Source organism: Acanthochromis polyacanthus, chromosome 13 (genome assembly GCF_021347895.1).
Source record: "Acanthochromis polyacanthus isolate Apoly-LR-REF ecotype Palm Island chromosome 13, KAUST_Apoly_ChrSc, whole genome shotgun sequence".
NCBI lineage: Eukaryota > Metazoa > Chordata > Actinopteri > Pomacentridae > Acanthochromis > Acanthochromis polyacanthus.
Window position 1 is genome coordinate 20,327,161 of NC_067125.1, and position 18,183 is coordinate 20,345,343.

Consider the following 18,183-nt stretch of genomic DNA (forward strand, 5'->3'; position numbering starts at 1 on the left):
CCAGGCCCAGTCTGAGGACATCCACACTCAAAAATTTAGGAAAAGTCGTGGTGCTACATATAACAAGAAGTTTAGACATTGCATTTGTAGGCACCATTGCTCCAAACTCTGTCGTATCATTCTGGAAATTGGTCAGCTCATTCTTCACCTCTGTGTCACCATGTGACAATGTCACAGTGTGAAGATTTTGACTTTTGATACAATGCTGTTGCTGTGGCAGCGTTGTTGCCGTGACAAACAAAGTACTTTTTGACAGGTTAGGAATGCTGAAAACTTCACCAAAATATGCCACACACATCACAGTCGACTCAAGGAAGGACACTGTATTCACCTCGGCACTGCATGTGCTTTAGCACCCCCTGCAGTTACTTTAATAAACAGCTCATTTCACCTACGTCCACAAAATTTGGGAGACATATGTAGCATGTCAGGACGCACAAAAAAGCCTCTTGGAGCCATACCCTAAACCCTACAGGAAGTCCACCATTTTGAATTAATCGGACAATTTTTTGCAGATTTTTTTCATTTTCAAGAGTGAACTCTTCCTAGGGGTTAACTCCTACAGACCTCAAGTATGACCAATATAGAAAACATGATGTCATTATTAAAAGTTATCAAAAGGTTCCACAAAAGCTGAAAGGCGTGGCCATGGCGGCCCCTTGAAATTTGATCATTCGCCATAAAACAGGAAATATTTTTTGACACATTAGAAATGCTTGGTAATTTTTGGTAATTTTCCTCATTTTCAGTGGTTAAGTAGTCAAAGGGGATAACTGCAAGAAACCTCAAATTTGACCAGTACAGATAACGGGTCATAATGATGACAACTTCTCAAAATCATCTACATCAGTCAAAAGGCGTGGCCATGGTGACCCCCTGAACGTTGATGCTTTGCCATGAAACATCAACTGCTTTTTTGCTATCCTCTGCACGCTCCAATCTACGTCAGACTTCACATGTTTAATCACAGTCCTGTCCTGATCACTTCCATATGGCAAAATACATTCACAGCACGTGCCAGGGCACCCCCTTCAGCATTTTGTAAAATAGCCCCCATGGCAAGATTAACCTACGACTACGAAATTTGGCATGCATATGTAGCATGTCAGTGCAAGCAAAAAAGTCTCTTGAAGCCATTCTCTAAACCCAGCAGGGAGTCCGCCATTTTGAATTAAATGTCAGATTTTTGGTGTTTTTGGTCATTTTCAACAATTGATTTCTCACAGGCAATAACTCCAAAACACCTGAAATTGGGACAATATTTACAACATGCCTTCAGGTTGAATATTTCTGAAGATTGTACACAAAACTCAAAGGGTGTGGTCATTGCGGCCGACTGAACTTTGATGTTTCGCCATGAAGCAGGACGTCTTGTGTAAATCCCCTGTACATGCTGCAATCTGTCTCAAACTGTACATGTTTAATCAGAGTCCTGCCCTGATGAATTCCATAGATCACAGTGATAGCGCCACCAGGCGGATGGACAGAAAGTGCTGCATAAATAGCTTGTACATGTTCCAGTTTGCCTGAAATTTGAACTGCGTGCTCAGAATCCAGCCCTCCTCACATCCATGGGCCAAAACACACTCTCAATCACAGCATCGCCTGATGGACATGTTGGGGTCGCCAACCAGCAAGGATGTGAAGACCCATTCAATGCTGCTTGCAGTTTTAATTTTTATTACATCTTTACATTTTATATTGTTTACTTGAATGTGTTTAACTCTGTTTACTTTGTACAATGTCCCTGGGTGCTCTGAAATTATTAAATTAAGTGCAGCTTTCCTCATACAGTACTGAGATATTGGGCAACACAGATGTACTTCATTACTGTGTAGCTGCTGAATCGTGTGATCAGCAACCAATGTTTTGTTTCTTTTTCGTTACACCTCATGTGTGTATGTAAGATATGCCAAAAGGTGGAGGTGACAGGGGAGATCACTCATGCTGTAATGTTTGTTTTGCCTGCAGCCATCTCTTCCTGTTCTGTACACACTGTCTAGCCAAGCAACCCATGAAGCAGTGCATCTTCTCTGCAGGATGCTAGTGTTTGATCCGGTGAGTCACTCTGCTATACATAGTTTTGCATAATGTTTTGTTAATAAATGAAGCCTATTAATGGAGTCTCTTAAGCACAATTAATTTGTACAATGGTGTACACACTCTGCAATGACTGTGTGTCTGGTTAAATGAAGTATCATATTAGAACTGACTTGATCATCATATGATATACAAAAGTGTTTCAGTTTAGAAGTTATTATTAAATATTATAATAAACAAAATAATTAGAACTCTTCCCAAAGGTTTTACCTTGGTTTTTGTTTATACAGAACAAAATCATGAATATGTCCGATAAACCTAATCTAAAGCACATTTCCATTAGTACAGCTCTGAGGCAATTATATATTTAGACAGCCTGTGACATCCATAGTTGAATCAATCTGAGTCAGATGTCAGACACCTTCATTAATTCTCCCTAAACCTCCTTTTTGAAAGAAAGTGAAAAGACATTTTGGGTGAGTAGAGAATAAGTACTTTACAGAAAATGTCATCTGAGGCTGGGGATAAAATTTAACAAACCAACTCAAAGAACTGGGCAAACTATAACTAGGCAGACCTTGGTATGTGTATTCTCAACAAGGTTCATTTCTGTGGCTGTACAAAGTCATTAGACATTATATAATGCATGCTTATTAATACACAAACTTATCTACTGTTCTGCCATGTGAGCTGTTTTCACATCTAACCCTTCGGGTTTAAACAAACTATTCTATTTACCAGTTATTTCAATTTGTTTGGGCTGCTGAAAAAGCTATCAAATCCTGGTGCAACAACTTTGAGAATAAATGCCTCGGTTCCAAGTGAACTTATTAAAGTTGACCTAGGATTTTAGCATGAATTTAAAAGGTAAACTTCTGATAAATTCATCTGCCGTTCCTAAATCAATGTAAGCAATCTTATAGTCGGCCTGTAAAGTGATGGTAATGTAAGTCTTTTGGTATTAGCAGTAAACTTGTCAGCCTGTGAGTGTTTAGGTTTCAAACTGAGCAATCATTCAGAAAACATTTAAACCGCAGTTTGCTGCAGTCTTTGGACTTCAAGTTATGATGTTAGGAATTTCTCAAAGGCTCAGGTGCAGGAAAGAGATGGAGGAAGGCTGAATGCAACAAAAAAAACCATTTATTTACAGAAAACAAGCGCACATAACTACAAATCTCTGCAGGACACCAAAAGCCAGAAATAACCAGAACTACAAGACAAAAACTTCAACTAGAATTCTATCTTGCCACAAGTGGTCGGAGGACTGAACTACACTAAATATTAGCTGACCCACAGCAGGTAATACCTGGGCAGGAGAACTAAAACAAAAAACTCAAAGCTAGAAGATTTTCAGTAAGATTGTACACAGCACTTTAAACAAAAGAGCCTATTGCTCACTCAAACTGATAATCGGGTGTCAGAAACTGTGAGGCTAGGACAAACACGCCTTTAGTAACTAAAAATTGCGCTCAGGAAAACGAATATACAAACCCAATTCAAGAATCTTATAACAGATGTCTCTTATAAAAGTTAATTCTCTAGAAAGCAGAGCTACCACACATCAGAAGACAAGGTGAAATAGAACTACAACTCATGTTAAAGGGGAACTTCCTTTTTTTTTTCAACCTGGGGTCTGTTTTCACATGTCATTTCATACATGTGAGTGATGGAGAAATGAATTTTCGACATAGCTCCAGTATTTAGCCAGGCAGCCAGGCAGGCAGCTTCGCAGCTCAGCTAGCGAAAAGTATGGGGCAACTAACTGAGCCCCTAAGGTGCCACGGAGAAAAAAATATATAAAACGTGCGCACGAGATACTTATTCGTGCGCACGTGATATTAAAACGCGCGCACGTTTTAAGATAAAACGTGCACTCGAAATAAAGTTATTTACCACGTTTTGACTTGTCCTTATCCTCGGCCACTACGGCTTCCAGTAGTGACATCAGATGTTTTCAAACACACACGCAATGGAGAGAAGAAGTGAGCTCGTTAACTTTTACTTCCACCTCGGAATGTCATATGACATTCTTGCTGCTCTTGCCACGAGAGATGGAATAATCCTAAGTAGGAGAACTTTGCTGTCCATGGTCCTGAATATTGTGTACTGACCTTTTTACCAGAGCTGTCCGTTACTGATTAATCCCCTTATTTAGTCAAACAAGCAAATCAAAGTAAGAATAACTTTGCACAACAGAAAACAGAGCACAGAGCTTAAAATAATGTTTTAAACAGAATAGGTATACTTTATGTTGCGGGTTAAATGAAAACAGCATGTCGCTGGAAATAACGTGATGCCTACTTACTGGGAAAAATCCTAAATAATATGCTCCTGGTATGAGAGCCGTTATATAGGCTATGCTCCACAGTTATCACAGACTGAGTGAAATTTGCAATCATTTTACGTGAGAGAGAGAGAGAGCGAGGGAGGGAGAAAGAGAAATTGCGCTGATTTAAGACACCGGTCTCGCCGGCGTAAATTAGCACCGCTTAACTGCCTGTAGCAATTAGCGCTGGTCTCTGTGGATTAGGTGGTTTTGTGCTGAATTTATGAATATTCCCTAATTTATATGCATGCAAATTGGACTGGCAGTGCAGTTTGGGTTTAGTTTGCGTTCATTTCAGCCTTTGCATATGCTTTGTGGATTGCCCGCTGTTTTTTTCTCTCATTTGAACAGGTTTAGCAGTTGCAAAAGCAGTGCAATCCTTTTGAGGATCTGGCCCAATATTCCGACTTTCCTTTTTGGTAACACTTAACACATCTATGATGCGTTATGAGCACATTCACACTCTCCACCTCTCAAATTGGCGGTGTATTTGTCACGTAATAGGAAGAGTGGACTCAAGCAGAGAGCACACCAAAGCCGGACGATTTAAAGAATGTTTTATTGTATGGAAATGAGTTATGGAAAGGAATGCAGGGAACCTGAATGCGTGGAGCCGGATGGATACTGAGCAGGTTTGGGTCAGAGTTCTGAGCCAGGGATCGGTGGTCGTCGTAGGTTTGGGGGGACCAGAGTGCGACGGCTGATGTTGGCGGATCCTCGACGGCCGGAGGTGGATGCAGACGGAGGGTGGAATGGAGCAGGAGCCGGAGATACGGGGAATGGAGGATGCTGACGATCCTGGGGGCCGAGTTGGTAATTGGCCAGTCGACAGCAGTCGGGAACTGAAGCAGGGGATCTGGGAGTCAGCGGACACTGACGATCCAGGGGGCCGTGTTGGTAGGTGGACCAGTCGCCAGTAATCGTCTTTTATTCCAAGCAGTCTGTTTAGAGCCTCGGGCCGATCAGAGCCGGAATGGCTGTATGCTCCGAGGGCAGAGCCAAGCAGGTAATCCAAAACAGGAGAAGGTAACCCAGGACTGGGTTCCAGGCAGGCTGGCTGGAAGCTGAATTATCTGTGGACACGGTTCCGGGCTAGAGAAGCAGGTGAGAACCCAGACGGCAGGATTATAGGCAGAGTAGAGAGAGAGAACGTTAGAAACGTTACAAAGCACCAGGTAACATTGAGTTGGCTAGACGTGACTGACTGAGTGGTCGAGTACAACAATCTGGCAAGGTATGGAAGGTTCAGCCGGTCTTTATTGCAGAGGATGTAATCAGTGAGATGAGGCACAGCTGTCCGAGTCTCGTGGCGAAGCTGATTACCTGAGTGGAGGCAGCTGAGGCTGCGCTCCGCCCAGGTGCAGCGCTGGGCAGAGAGAGAGAGAGCAGAGGAGAGCAAAGAAGAGGGAGTAAAAGCGGGAGACAGATAGGATGGGGTCACGTCCCTGCTATCAGCTTTGTCAGCTCCGTTTCTGCCCTGTCTCCTGACCCCCTTGGACATTATGTCAGTTTCCTTTCCCCGTTTAGAGTTTAGTTTTTGTTTAGCTCCCCACCGCGGCTGTGCGCCGTCGCTTTAGTTTCAGTTTAGATCCCTGTTAAGTTCATTCTTTGTGTCTCCTGTTTTGATTATTTTTTGGTTCCATAATCTATTAAACTTTATTATTAATCCACCCACCTGCCTGTTGCCTGCTGCTTGGGTTCAAACCACCTGTTTCTTAACAGGTTTTCATTTAACCCGCAACATAAAGTATACCTATTCTGTTTTAAAACATTATTTTAAGCTCTGTGCTCTGTTTTCTGTTGTGCAAAGTTATTCTTACTTTGATTTGCTTGTTTGACTAAATAAGGGGATTAATCAGTAACGGACAGCTCTGGTAAAAAGGTCAGTACACAATATTCAGGACCATGGACAGCAAAGTTCTCCTACTTAGGATTATTACATCTCTCGTGGCAAGAGCAGCAAGAATGTCATTATATGACATTCCGAGGTGGAAGTAAAAGTTAACGAGCTCACTTCTTCTCTCCATTGCGTGTGTGTTTGAAAACATCTGATGTCGCTACTGGAAGCCGTAGTGGCCGAGGACAAGTCAAAACGTGGTAAATAACTTTATTTCGAGTGCACGTTTTATCTTAAAACGTGCGCGTTTTAGTATCTCGTGCGCGCGTTTTTTTTTTTTCTCTGTGGCACCTTAGGGGCTCAGTAAGTTGCCCCATGCTTTTCGCTAGCTGAGCTGCGAAGCTGCTTGCCTGGCTGCCTGCCTGGCTAAATACTGGAGCTATGTCGAAAATTCATTTCTCCATCACTCACATGTATGAAATGACATATCAAAACAGACCCCAGGTTGAAAACAAACCGAAGTTCCACTTTAACTGAAAAATCTTTTTTTCATTTACTCCTTCCTACATGTATTTTGAGGCTAAGGAATATAAAATGAAGTTGAGTCTTTGATAACACATCTTATTTGTGCATATGGTCTTCAGTCAAAGAGGATTTCAGCAAAGGATGCCCTGGCTCACCCTTACCTGGATGAAGGTCGACTCCGGTACCACACATGCATGTGCAAATGCTGCTTCACCACATCTTCTGGCCGTGTTTACACCAGCGACTTTGAGCCCATCACTAACCCCAAATTCGATGATGGCTTTGAAAAGAATCTCAGCTCTGTGAGACAAGTCAAAGGTAAATTTGTCTGCTGTTAACCTCTCTGTTGGCAGCATTAAGTCATTTCAGCATAAACAAAGTGATTTTAAAAGGAGGAATTATTGATCCATATAATTGTTTCAGTAATAACGAAATGTGGGTGGTGTTGAGGTCTGTGTTTTGTAATCAAGATCAATATTCTATCTTTTCTTTTGTAACCTTGACGATCTCACAGAAATCCCACCTTTGAACTTTGTATGACTTCTCACTTCCTCAAAATTAGTTGGGAGGTCCAGTTGCAGCATCAGTCAAGGTGGTGACTGCCTAATGAGATGCTATCTTAGTAAATCAGGAACTGAAGAAAATTGTGATTACAGTTCACATTTGTACAACACCATCATTGACAGTAAATCTGACTCGAGTGTTCTGCCCTGAAACTGTGCATTGCTGTGAAAACAAAGACAGACTTGCATTACAATATGGGGACTGCTGATGGGGACTGGATCTCAGAAAGGCAGTTTTAGTTGAAGGAAACCAAATGAACAGTAATAAAAAAAGTACACAAGGATTTCATCCATCCATCCATTCTCTATACACCGCTTTATCCTCACTAGGGTTGCGGGGGTGCTGGAGCCTATCCCAGCTGACTCGGGCGAAGGCAGGGGACACCCTGGACAGGTCGCCAGTCTGCCACAGGGCTACATATACAGACAAACAATCACTCTCACATTCGTACCTACGGGCAATTTAGAGTAATCAGTTAACCTCAGCATATTTTTGGACTGTGGTAGGAAGCCGGAGTACCCGGAGAAAACCCATGCTTCCCATGCCTTGTGTACTTTATTATTACTGTTTTATTACTACACCACTGTGCAGCCCTACACAAGGATTTGAGTTCATATAAACATGAGTTTTATGAAGAATTAAGGAATGCTGAAGTAATGTTAAACGTTCCTATAATGTTAAGTTAAAATAAATAAGAAGTGCTGGTTTGTCTGTTTTCCAGAGATCATCCATCAGTTCATTTTGGAACAGCAAAAGGGGAGTCGAGTACCACTCTGCATTAACCCTCAATCAGCTGCTTTTAAAAGTTTCATCAGGTAGGAGGCCCTTTAATTCACAGCAGTATGAAATGTCTTAGAACTGAAGATTGCGCATGTGCTGATAGCACTTGTAGTTCGGTGTATTTATTTTACCCGTTGGTGGACTTTGGTTAGCAGTTTTCCTGCTTCTAGTCTTTTTGCTAATCTAGGTTAACCAAGTCAGATGCCCTTTGCACATACATTACAGAGGTATTGCTATTAGCTGCATCTGAGTGGACAACAAATGAGTCTTTCCCTAAATTTTGGAGAGCTTTTTGATGCTGCTATTCCTTGCTGTTTTCTAGTATTTCAACATATGTTATCACTAAAGTGCAAAGTTTGAAATTCCTAATATATAAAAACAGTAATGGAGCTTTTCACAGCCGACAATTTGTCACAGCTGAAAGCATAGCTCCAGTTACTAATATTAGTAATGGTTCTGCAGTAAATGTTCTAGTAGGCCGTAACAGTGAGCCGGCATGTACAACACATGGACCTAAGTGAAGTCCAGTACTGCAATCATTATTACAACTTTTCTTTTCTGCTATGACGTGTAAAAATGTCAGCTGTAAAGAAAGCCTATTATAAGTTTCCTAACTGTAGTTTCTAATGTTGGTGGTTTTAACCCTTTATAGTCATTTAAAGTATATGTATTTGCTGATACTTGGAAAGTCGTGTGCATATTTTTATCCTCTTCTGAACATTTGTAGAATACAATGTAATTATTCACAACCATTTAATACATTTTTGAGCTGCTGGAAATGTAAATAACTAATATTACCTTTATCCACTTGTTGACCTGCTTTTGAATAGTTCCACAGTGGCTCAGCCCTCTGAAATGCCTCCATCTCCGCTGGTGTGGGAATAGCTGCTGCTGCTGTGTTTGTCATCATCTTTCCCAACTGACAAGCTGCTAAACTGGGAACAAGAAACGTCTCAACATCTTCTTTCATCTGCGTAGCATTTCACTGGAGAGCAGGACTCACAGGTCTGCTGTGTTTATGCTGAAATATGGAACAAATGAAGAGAGATCTACTGATATTTGCTTTATCGGAAGTATTCGAGGGTTTGGTATGCAAAAGAGTGAGACACTCTTTGGTCTGTAGACCAAATGTGAATGTTTTAAACAAACCCATCTGATTACTTACAGGTAGATAAGATTTAACAAATATACAATGAAGTATGTTTGTTTTGCTTTATACATTGGTACATATTCTTAAATGAATATGTGTATTCCAATCACAAACTGATCGATTCCCCATACAATTATACTCTCTTATGTAATTTTACCCACATTCACCTCCACAGTGGTTAATTAATTAACCTTGCTTCTTATTCAGACAATCTTTTATAACTGAGTTGGTATTCCTCATGTTTATTAAGAATATGACTTTTGGCACATTAATATTTTAATGCTTTGAAAAGAAGTTGTTAGAAATTAGTTGTTTATCCACCTGTGCCCCTACCCCCACCCCCTCCACATTTGGTTTTTACTCATCTAACACTTAATTTGCCAAAGATCAGGGGCCTCATGTATAAATGATGCATAAATATTAAGATTGTGTGCAGATTCGAAAGGTTTGGGATTAATGACATACTTCTTTTTCTTTTTTATAGTTACTCATTTGACACGGCAGTGCTCATTGATCGACAGAAACATTTGCTCTAGCTCATTTAGTAACAGGCTAAAGAGTAGCTGTTATTCCTAACCAGTTCTTAAAAAACCCTAAAATTGAAGTCAAATTATTTATCATTGGTAAATGCTTAATCATGTAACAGGATGAACAATCATATCAGATCACATTTTGAAGCATTGGCATGTTTTAAACAAATTAGTTTATATGATATTTTTTTGAAGTTAAAACTGTTTCTACCGGCTCCAAGTGACCTCACTTGAAGGCTGAGTGAACATCGTGCTATCACAACCTCATGAGGCTCAGTCACACTGCATCCAGGTTGTCTGTCTAACAGTTCATGTGTCTATTGCTACAACACTAGCTGTAAAAAAATGTTGGATGCACCCCCCTCTAATTTTGGCGTCAAAAAGCTGAACAGTGAAACGATCTGACAGCCACTTTGTTACTTCAGTGTTATCAAACACTTAACACTCTAGTCGGTGTAACTTTAAAAGGAGGTAACATACCCGTCAGCTTCTTTTACAGTTGTCTTGCTCTTTGCAGGCAAAATTAATTGGCACAACTTTAAACAGGAGCAACAGTATCAAGTACATTCATGTCATGCATAATCTTACTTATTTTCTCTGTTTCATAGTTTATCAACTTTTCACAGCATCCTTCCATTTAGAACAAACTTTTAATTTCATTTCACAGCTTCAGTCATTTTCTTCTACACTCATTACAAGGCACTTTTGTCTGGTGTCAGGACAAAATATTGCAGAAGTGAACTAAATAAATTACAATTAAATTTTACATTTCCACATCAGACCTTTACGCTGTTCACGGTTATTGTCAAAGACGATGCACAATCCAGAAATGTAAAACATATATGAAGAGTTTATTTGCAAAAACAGATAACTCCATTTTAGAAATTTTCAGAAACAATATTTTGTTATTGTTTACTTGAAATAATAATAATTATAACCTTAATAATTTATTTTTTCTCTATTTTGTCATGCATTTTTCTACTGAGTCAAATCCACTCAGCTTCAGTTTGATTGATATTACAGGATGTACCAAAAAAAACTTGACACTTGAGGGTTTCGTTGCAATTATTAACAAAAATTCATCAAAAGTTTTATTTTATTGAGTTAACGTACAACAATGTTTAAAGTAATGTAAAATCAATCTAGTGTTCAATATTTCCACCCTTTGCTCTTATCACAGCCTCTACACGACGTCAGAAGGCGAGGCAGGTTTTCTTAATATAGTCCGATGTCATTTTCTGCCACGTCCTTTTTACTGAGGCCTTCAAAGCTTGAACTGAGGCATGTGAAGTGCTGCAGGCCTCCTTCTCAACCGTTGCCCACACACTGTAATCCAATGGGTTGAGATCTGGACTCTGTGGGGGCCACATCTCCTTCGGCCAGTATGCTGCCAGGTTTGCTTTCAACCACGCCTGGGTCTTCTTTGAAGTGTGTGCTGGAGCTCCATCCTGTTGAAAGACGTAGTTTCCATCAGGGTAGTGTGCCTCTACCCATGGCTTGACCTGGGAACTCAAAATATCCAGGTACGCTTCAGTGTTAACCTTTACTCCAGCTGATATGAACACAGGAGGCATCTTCTGACCGTCAGATGCAACGAGGTCAAACATCATAACAGAAGCTGGGTGTTTCGTGGTATTTATATGCTTGACGCCTTCAGAACAGTTCTGGGAGTCATTGCCTATCCATCTGTCATTTCTTCTGTTAGCAGCAGCATTCACAGTAAAGATCTTTTCATGTCACGGAATTAACTAGGCGGACCCGGGCAGAGAGCCACACTACCAAGACCGGTGGAGATTAGAAGGATTTTATTGTGTATAGGTTGGATATGGCCGGGGTGAGGGAACCAGGAGGCAGGGAAACGGCAGGTGGAGTGAGGTTTGGGCCGGAAGGTTCTGGAGCCGGGGATCGGCGGTCGCCGTCGGTCTGAAGGGGGAACGGAGTGCCGCAGATGGACATAGTGGATCCCTGGCGGCCGGTGGCAGGCGGGGAACGAAGGTCCGATGAGTAGTGGGAGCCGGGGGAACGGAAAGACGTCGGACACTGACGATCCGGGGGACCAAGGTGTTCGGTGGGCCTGACAGCGACTGACGTCCAGGCGGAGGGGACTTCCAGAGGGGAGGCGACGAGCAGCCGGCTTGCTGCTGCGGTTTCTGGGTTTGGGTCGAGGGAAGCCGGTCGGGGATCCAGGGAGGGGTCCGAGCTGAATGGGGGGTCCAGTGAGGGGGAAACCGGTGCCGAATGGTCCGGGAGGACGGATGAGGGATCAGGGCGGAGGGGATCCCGGACAGCCGGACCTAGGCGGAGGCAGAGGAGAAAGGTGGTTAGTAGCGTCAAAAAACACAACTGACTTCTGTCGGCTAGAAGGCGAACTGACTGGTGAGTCTTATTCAACGATCTGGCAGGGTGTGGAAGGCTGAGCCGGTACTTATTGCTGGAGAGTAATCATCCTGATGTCTTCCAGCTGTCCGGGACCTGTGGATGTGGTTGATTACCTGAGTGGAGTCAGCTGAGAAGCCGAACTCCACTCAGGTGCCATGCTGCAGGGGAAGACAGAGGTAGTAGAGCGGATGGGAGAGAGAGAGAGAGAGAGAGACAGCGGGACAGAGAGAGGAACAGATAGGGAAAGGGGTTCTTTGGGATGCCAGGTGGGAATGGGGTGAGGAGAGGACCCTGACATTTCGTCAGTGAAAAGAATGGTTCTTCCAGCTGCAGCATGCTTCAAATCATTCAAGATGGCTTTTGCTCTTTCTAACCGAGTCTCCTTTTGCTGCTGTGTTAGTAGCGGAACTCTAACTCTTGCTCAAGAGTTCATTTGGAGGTCATTTTTCACTATCCTTCTCATGGATGTGTTACTGATTTTGAGGTCAGCAGCCATCCTTCTCATTGACTGTATGGGGTTGGTCCATATCCTCCGTTTGACCTTGTTTATAATGGACTTGACCCTTACTGATTTCTTCCTACCGGAGCCAGGTTTTCCGTCAGCACTCCCGGTAAGTTCCAGCTTTTTCTTTACATTATAAACTGCCTGTCTTGATATCCCCAGCGGTCTGGATATGGCTGTCACAGTCAGTCCGGCACGCAGTACATCAGGAACGGCTTTAGTTTTGGCCATTTGTACAGTTACTTCCTTACTTTTGCACACATATGCCTTATCAAGTTGACCACTGGTGATATCTGACCTTATTAAAAGATGACAACTTATGAACTGACTTCACATAGAAGCCAGAGGAGGGAATATTCAAGTGTCAAGTTTGTTTTTTTTGGTGCACCCTGGATCTCAAGTAAACAATAAAAGAAAAAAAAATTCTGATAATTTATCAAAACGGAGTTATCTGTTTTTGCAAATAAAGTCTTCATATAAAGAACACACACATCAAGGAGTGTAATTACTGTTAAGATATATGCGTAATTTTACATATACTGCATATGTGTCCGAACAAGTAAATCAAGTATCTGCTATTTTGCATGTGATTTCAGTGATGAATGTGTGCAAATGTTTATACATGAAGCCCCAACATAGGAATGACGAGTCAGGCATCACTTGATTAGGCCAACTGCAGCTTTATTTCTGGTTTAAATGCTGACACTGTGCTCACAGTGTAGATTAGAACAATGTACTGTTGAATTTAAATAGGGTCTGCTTGATTAGTTGGAATGATGTTTCATAATTTAGATCATTTGTCTTGAAGGTGAAAGTTGAAATGTCCACTTGCGTGCTACACAAAGAACAACTAAGCTTTTTATTGAACAGGAAATAAGTTCAAAAAGGTATCAGACTAAAAGTTATACTTCCACGATGCCCTGCTTCCAAATGAGACAGCATTACTCCTGTGACTTCAAAGAGCATACAGTCAGTAACTGATAAATGGGAAAATAAGCAGAACAGGAAATTCTACAGTGTTGCTCCAGTCCCCTTCTTTGACCAGCCAGAACACTTGTACCACTAATAGTCAGTTCGTGAGTGGCATAGGGTTAAACAGTTCTGCCTAACTGAGTACTTGTTGTTTTTTTTTATGAAGGAATGTGTGTTGTCTACTTTTGTGCCTCCTAAAGTCTCTCCTTGAAAAGTAAGATATCTATTCACACAATCAGCCAATCTGAGCAAATTTTACCCCAAAGAAAATGAAGAGAAATATTCCTGGTTGAAACATCATTGAACTGAAATATTTCAGTTTTCTCGTGTTCTTCTGTGATCTTTGCTTGACTCACTGTCTGTACATTGCACTAGAACTGAGCTGAATGAAGACAGATCTAGAAACATAGATACCTCTTTGGCTGCTGCTGTATGTCGCTGCTATGCATCTGCACATTCACCATCCACTAATCAGTATCCACCAATGAACAAGTATAATGGTTATTGAGAGATGCACACTCTGCATTTGTGGCTATTCAGGGGTTAATATTTGGCCATTTATTAATTTAACTCATTTTATTTGCTTACTCTTCGCCACCCCAATATGCAGATGCACATCACATCGCAAGCATTGTATCTACATTTCTATATCTGTGTGAATGATAACCACTAAAGCCTGTTAGCTATTTCTAGTGGTCTCAGTCCTTCACAGTCTGGCTCTTATTTTTTTCCAGTTGGCCATCGTTTCTGTTACATGAGAACATTTTGGTCACAGCAACATGTTGACCAGTAGTCTCTGCTTTGAATGGGCCGGGGACTACTGTTGCATGTTCTCCATCTCTTTCGGCCTACGTTCCCTGTCTTACAACATCATGCACAAGTGGTTGTGCCATCTTAGCCACTTCCTTGACAACGACATTGTCTGTTGGGAACCATGAGATTACTACTAGCTATTCAGACTAGCAGAGGTGCTTTGTACTTTTCTGTTGGAGGTTTCAACTGGTTTCACTTTTCAAACAAGTGGTTAACTGGATTATTGGATTTGCTTCAAGCCTGTTTGGTTGTTTGACTCATCTATTTTTGATGAAGTTCTTTTTTATATTCTACTTGTTGCACTCACACTCCACAGACAACCAAAGAACGAACATTTGTAAATAAATGTATTCAAAGTTAGATGTAAATTAGAAATGGAGTAAGTATGTGGACTTTGTTCATTTGCTTCTATTTTTCACAACCACTTAACACAATGGTTGCCAAAATGACTTACTTAACACCAAATCCTCTAGAACTGGATCTGGTCATCTTGGAGGGAAGAAGATAAATTCTTTTGGTGATGAAATAACAGATAATGTTGGCTCCCTCAGTGCTTTTCCGGACAGTGTACTGAATGGACAGCTCTCTGTCTGTTATTGACAAATGTTCAAGAAAGGATTCAGGTTTGGTCATGTTAAACAAATCTAACAGGTGCTTAGCAAAATAGCTGGAGCATGTCAACAACAGTCAAGTGGAATCAAGTATCAGATCTATATAATTAACTTTGGACCAGTGATGCTGATGTACAGATTTTATTTGACCAGCTGCCGTGTTTAAACAAAGTGAGATGGATAGATTCTCTGTTATCTGAAATGTTTTCATACATATTTCTTTTGAAGTTATAGTACTCATTTTGTTTCCTGTCGTGGTTGTACACCCAAGGCTACAGATTTTTGTGTGTCATCTAATAACTAATAGGGGTGATGGCCAACACTATGAGAATCAGACCCAGATTGTGAAAAAAAAAAAAAAAACACCTCAGCAAGCATAGCAGAAGAGAGTGACCATTTGGTAGCGTAATTTAAACAAGATTCAATCTTCCTTTGGAGCATACCTATATAAGAAGCAGATGTCTGTCCTACAAATGGGGAACAGACATCACAGTGTATTACAATAAAAAGAAATGGAACCATGGTAAAGAACCAGCTAAACCAGCAATATCATTCTTTAAAGGTGGTAATTCTTTGTATTGAATTGCATTCAAGAATCTCACCATATAAGAGAAGCAAGTAGCATATCAATGACAAGTAAATAATGGCATGGTCTCATCTGTATGGGTTTTTCTACAGTCAGGTCCATAAATATTTGGACACTGACACAATTTTCAGCATCTCAGCTCTGTACACAACCACAATGGATTGAAATGAAACAATCAAGATGAACTAATGTTTTCAGAGAGATCTCTGATGGGTTTGTTTGGATTTTTCAGCCTAATGATGACTTGCTTCACTTAGACACTGACAGCTCTTTGGACTTCATATTGAGAGTTGTTCTTTTATCTGCTCTTTATAAATGAAATAATGAGGGAATAACACCTGGCCACAGAACAGCTGAACAGCCAATTGTCCAATTACTTTTGGTCCCTTAAATAGGTGGAGGGCACATCTAAAATGTGTTGTAATTCCGCCACCATTCACCTGATTTGGATGCAAATACCCTCTAATTAAAGCTGAGAGTCTGCACTTAAAACACTTTAATTTTAAATCCATTGTGGTGGTGTACAGAGCCAAAATATTGAAAGTTATGTCAATGTCCAAATATTTAGGGACCTGACTGTAGATGGTAATCCAGTGCAAAAGAGTGCCACTTCTCCTCCGTATACATGTATACTGTCTCCAGAAAAAAGAGCTTTGAAGTAAATTATTTAATATATTTTTTAGAATTGTTTTTTATTCCTGTACTTGTGTCCTATGGCATGCATTTTTCTCACACCTCAAAGTATGATTATGTATATATGTTAAATAGAGAAGCAAATCTATACACCAACTTAGAGAATGATACTACTGTATAGAAATTGTATTAGCCTGCACATTTTGAGGGCTGTGAAGTTAATCATATTTTTAAAAACTTGCATACAAATGTATATATTTTCTTGATTTTTACCCTGCAACTAGGATATGTAGAGGACAACAAATCCTGTAATGATTCACAGATACACAGTCATGTTAATTGTAACTTGTGTGTACAGCAGAGTTATAGATATATCTAAGGAGAAACCTTTTTTGTTATTGTTAATTATTTCATCACAGCAACACTGTGAATATGTATATAAAGGATTGACTGTGTTGGTCTCTACCTCTGAACTCAATAACTTGGCTTTGTTTACCTCCACAAATTTCGGGTTTCATGTGGGGATGAATTACAAACACTTGAATGTCTATTCAAGATTTTATACTGAAATACTACAATTTTCCCCACCCTCCACCTGCCCCTTTTTTTGGCACCGTTGAAGTGCAAAGTATTCCCCTGACATTTTGAAGTTATCACATGTTTGTATTGTTGCATTGCAAAGCCCTACCAATAGCCCAGGGTTACCTGACTGTTCGTCAATTTCACATTTTGATATGATAAGACCAAATGGAGAGGGAAAACCATTGTTTTTGCCACAGTGGCTGTGTTCAAAGCTCAATGTCAAATGATTTGATTTGATGATTTGAATCAAAGATGGTTTTTCAAACAACAAGCTATTTCAGCCTGGGATATTTTTAGACCACTGATAGGTCATGGTGTTTTTGTGTTTACTTGTTTTGTGTGTTTGTTTTTGGTAGGTTTGGTAGGTATTATACGGGGTTGGAGAGCAACAACATTTCATTGAATCAGAATCCAGTATTGGAGCCACTTATTGAAATCTAATACTTTCCAATACCTTAGTTTAGTTTTGGCTTTCAATATTTCCAAGATGTTCTTATTACCAACAAAACAATAATTTTATATAGATGTGCAATCACTCAGCATCTCTGACGACCTCGTCAGTGAGTTGAATTGCCACAAAATGCTCCATTACATAACACACCTGAAAAATTCTAAGCATACTCTCTCCACAGACATCTAGTGTTTGGACGCACATCCATCTTGTATTACCCCAGCATTAAAAAAATATTGATAAAGTAGAGATGTCTCTTTTCTGTCATCATTTGGGCTAATTTGGGACTCTTTTCAGTTATTCTGCACTTTCTATATTAATGTGAGTTTAACCTCTTACTGTTTAAAAAGACAAGCTAATGCTACATCTCGTATTTACTTCATCCACATTATTGTTTATTTGTGATATAGTCCTTCAAAGAAATAAAAATCGTATCAGCTGGTTAATGCACATGAATGTTCATCTCAATTAATAACCTGTTAAATGTATAAATAGCAGACAAACAGAAATGAGCACTGGGTATGACTGAATATTTGATTTAAAATCATATTGTGTACATATAAGACCATTAGTAATGGTATGCAATGGTTTAGGAAATTTAAAAATGAAACCAGTCTGCACTATGTGGTAACTACCAGCATACAGCATCACTTTTTGTTTTGACTAGGTCAAATCGGAGAATTCCAGACTCATGGATAGCCCAAGGAATCTTTTTTTTTGCTTAAAATATTTATGCTGGAAATGTTGGGTACTAAGATAGAGCAATTAATTTAATGATATATCTAAAGTGAATAGGCAATCTGTTAGTAGCTCCTGATGTTTAATGCCTGATTATGGGATCTAATGTGGATCCGGTGTTTAAGTCCAGCCCTAGCATAATACACACTTATTTTATTTATTTA

The 18,183-nt window shown here is 40.3% G+C and overlaps 2 protein-coding genes across 4 annotated transcripts in view; one reads left to right on the plus strand and one right to left on the minus strand.

The window, feature by feature from the left end:
- Positions 1-11,344, plus strand: part of nlk2 (nemo-like kinase, type 2) — a 95,599-nt gene extending 84,255 nt beyond the window's left edge. For both annotated transcript variants that reach the window (XM_051958331.1, XM_051958332.1), the window contains 4 exons: positions 1,972-2,058; positions 6,848-7,046; positions 8,014-8,107; positions 8,903-11,344. In XM_051958331.1, coding sequence (XP_051814291.1) covers positions 1,972-2,058; positions 6,848-7,046; positions 8,014-8,107; positions 8,903-8,957 — 435 coding nt within the window. In that variant the 3' untranslated portion in view covers positions 8,958-11,344. The remainder of the gene's footprint in view (positions 1-1,971; positions 2,059-6,847; positions 7,047-8,013; positions 8,108-8,902) is intronic.
- A 213-nt stretch (positions 11,345-11,557) lies between these two features.
- Positions 11,558-18,183, minus strand: part of LOC110969630 (Na(+)/H(+) exchange regulatory cofactor NHE-RF3-like) — a 67,975-nt gene continuing 61,349 nt past the window's right edge. For both annotated transcript variants that reach the window (XM_051958334.1, XM_051958333.1), the window contains exon 8: positions 11,558-12,046. In XM_051958334.1, the coding sequence (XP_051814294.1) occupies positions 11,558-12,046 (489 nt within the window). The remainder of the gene's footprint in view (positions 12,047-18,183) is intronic.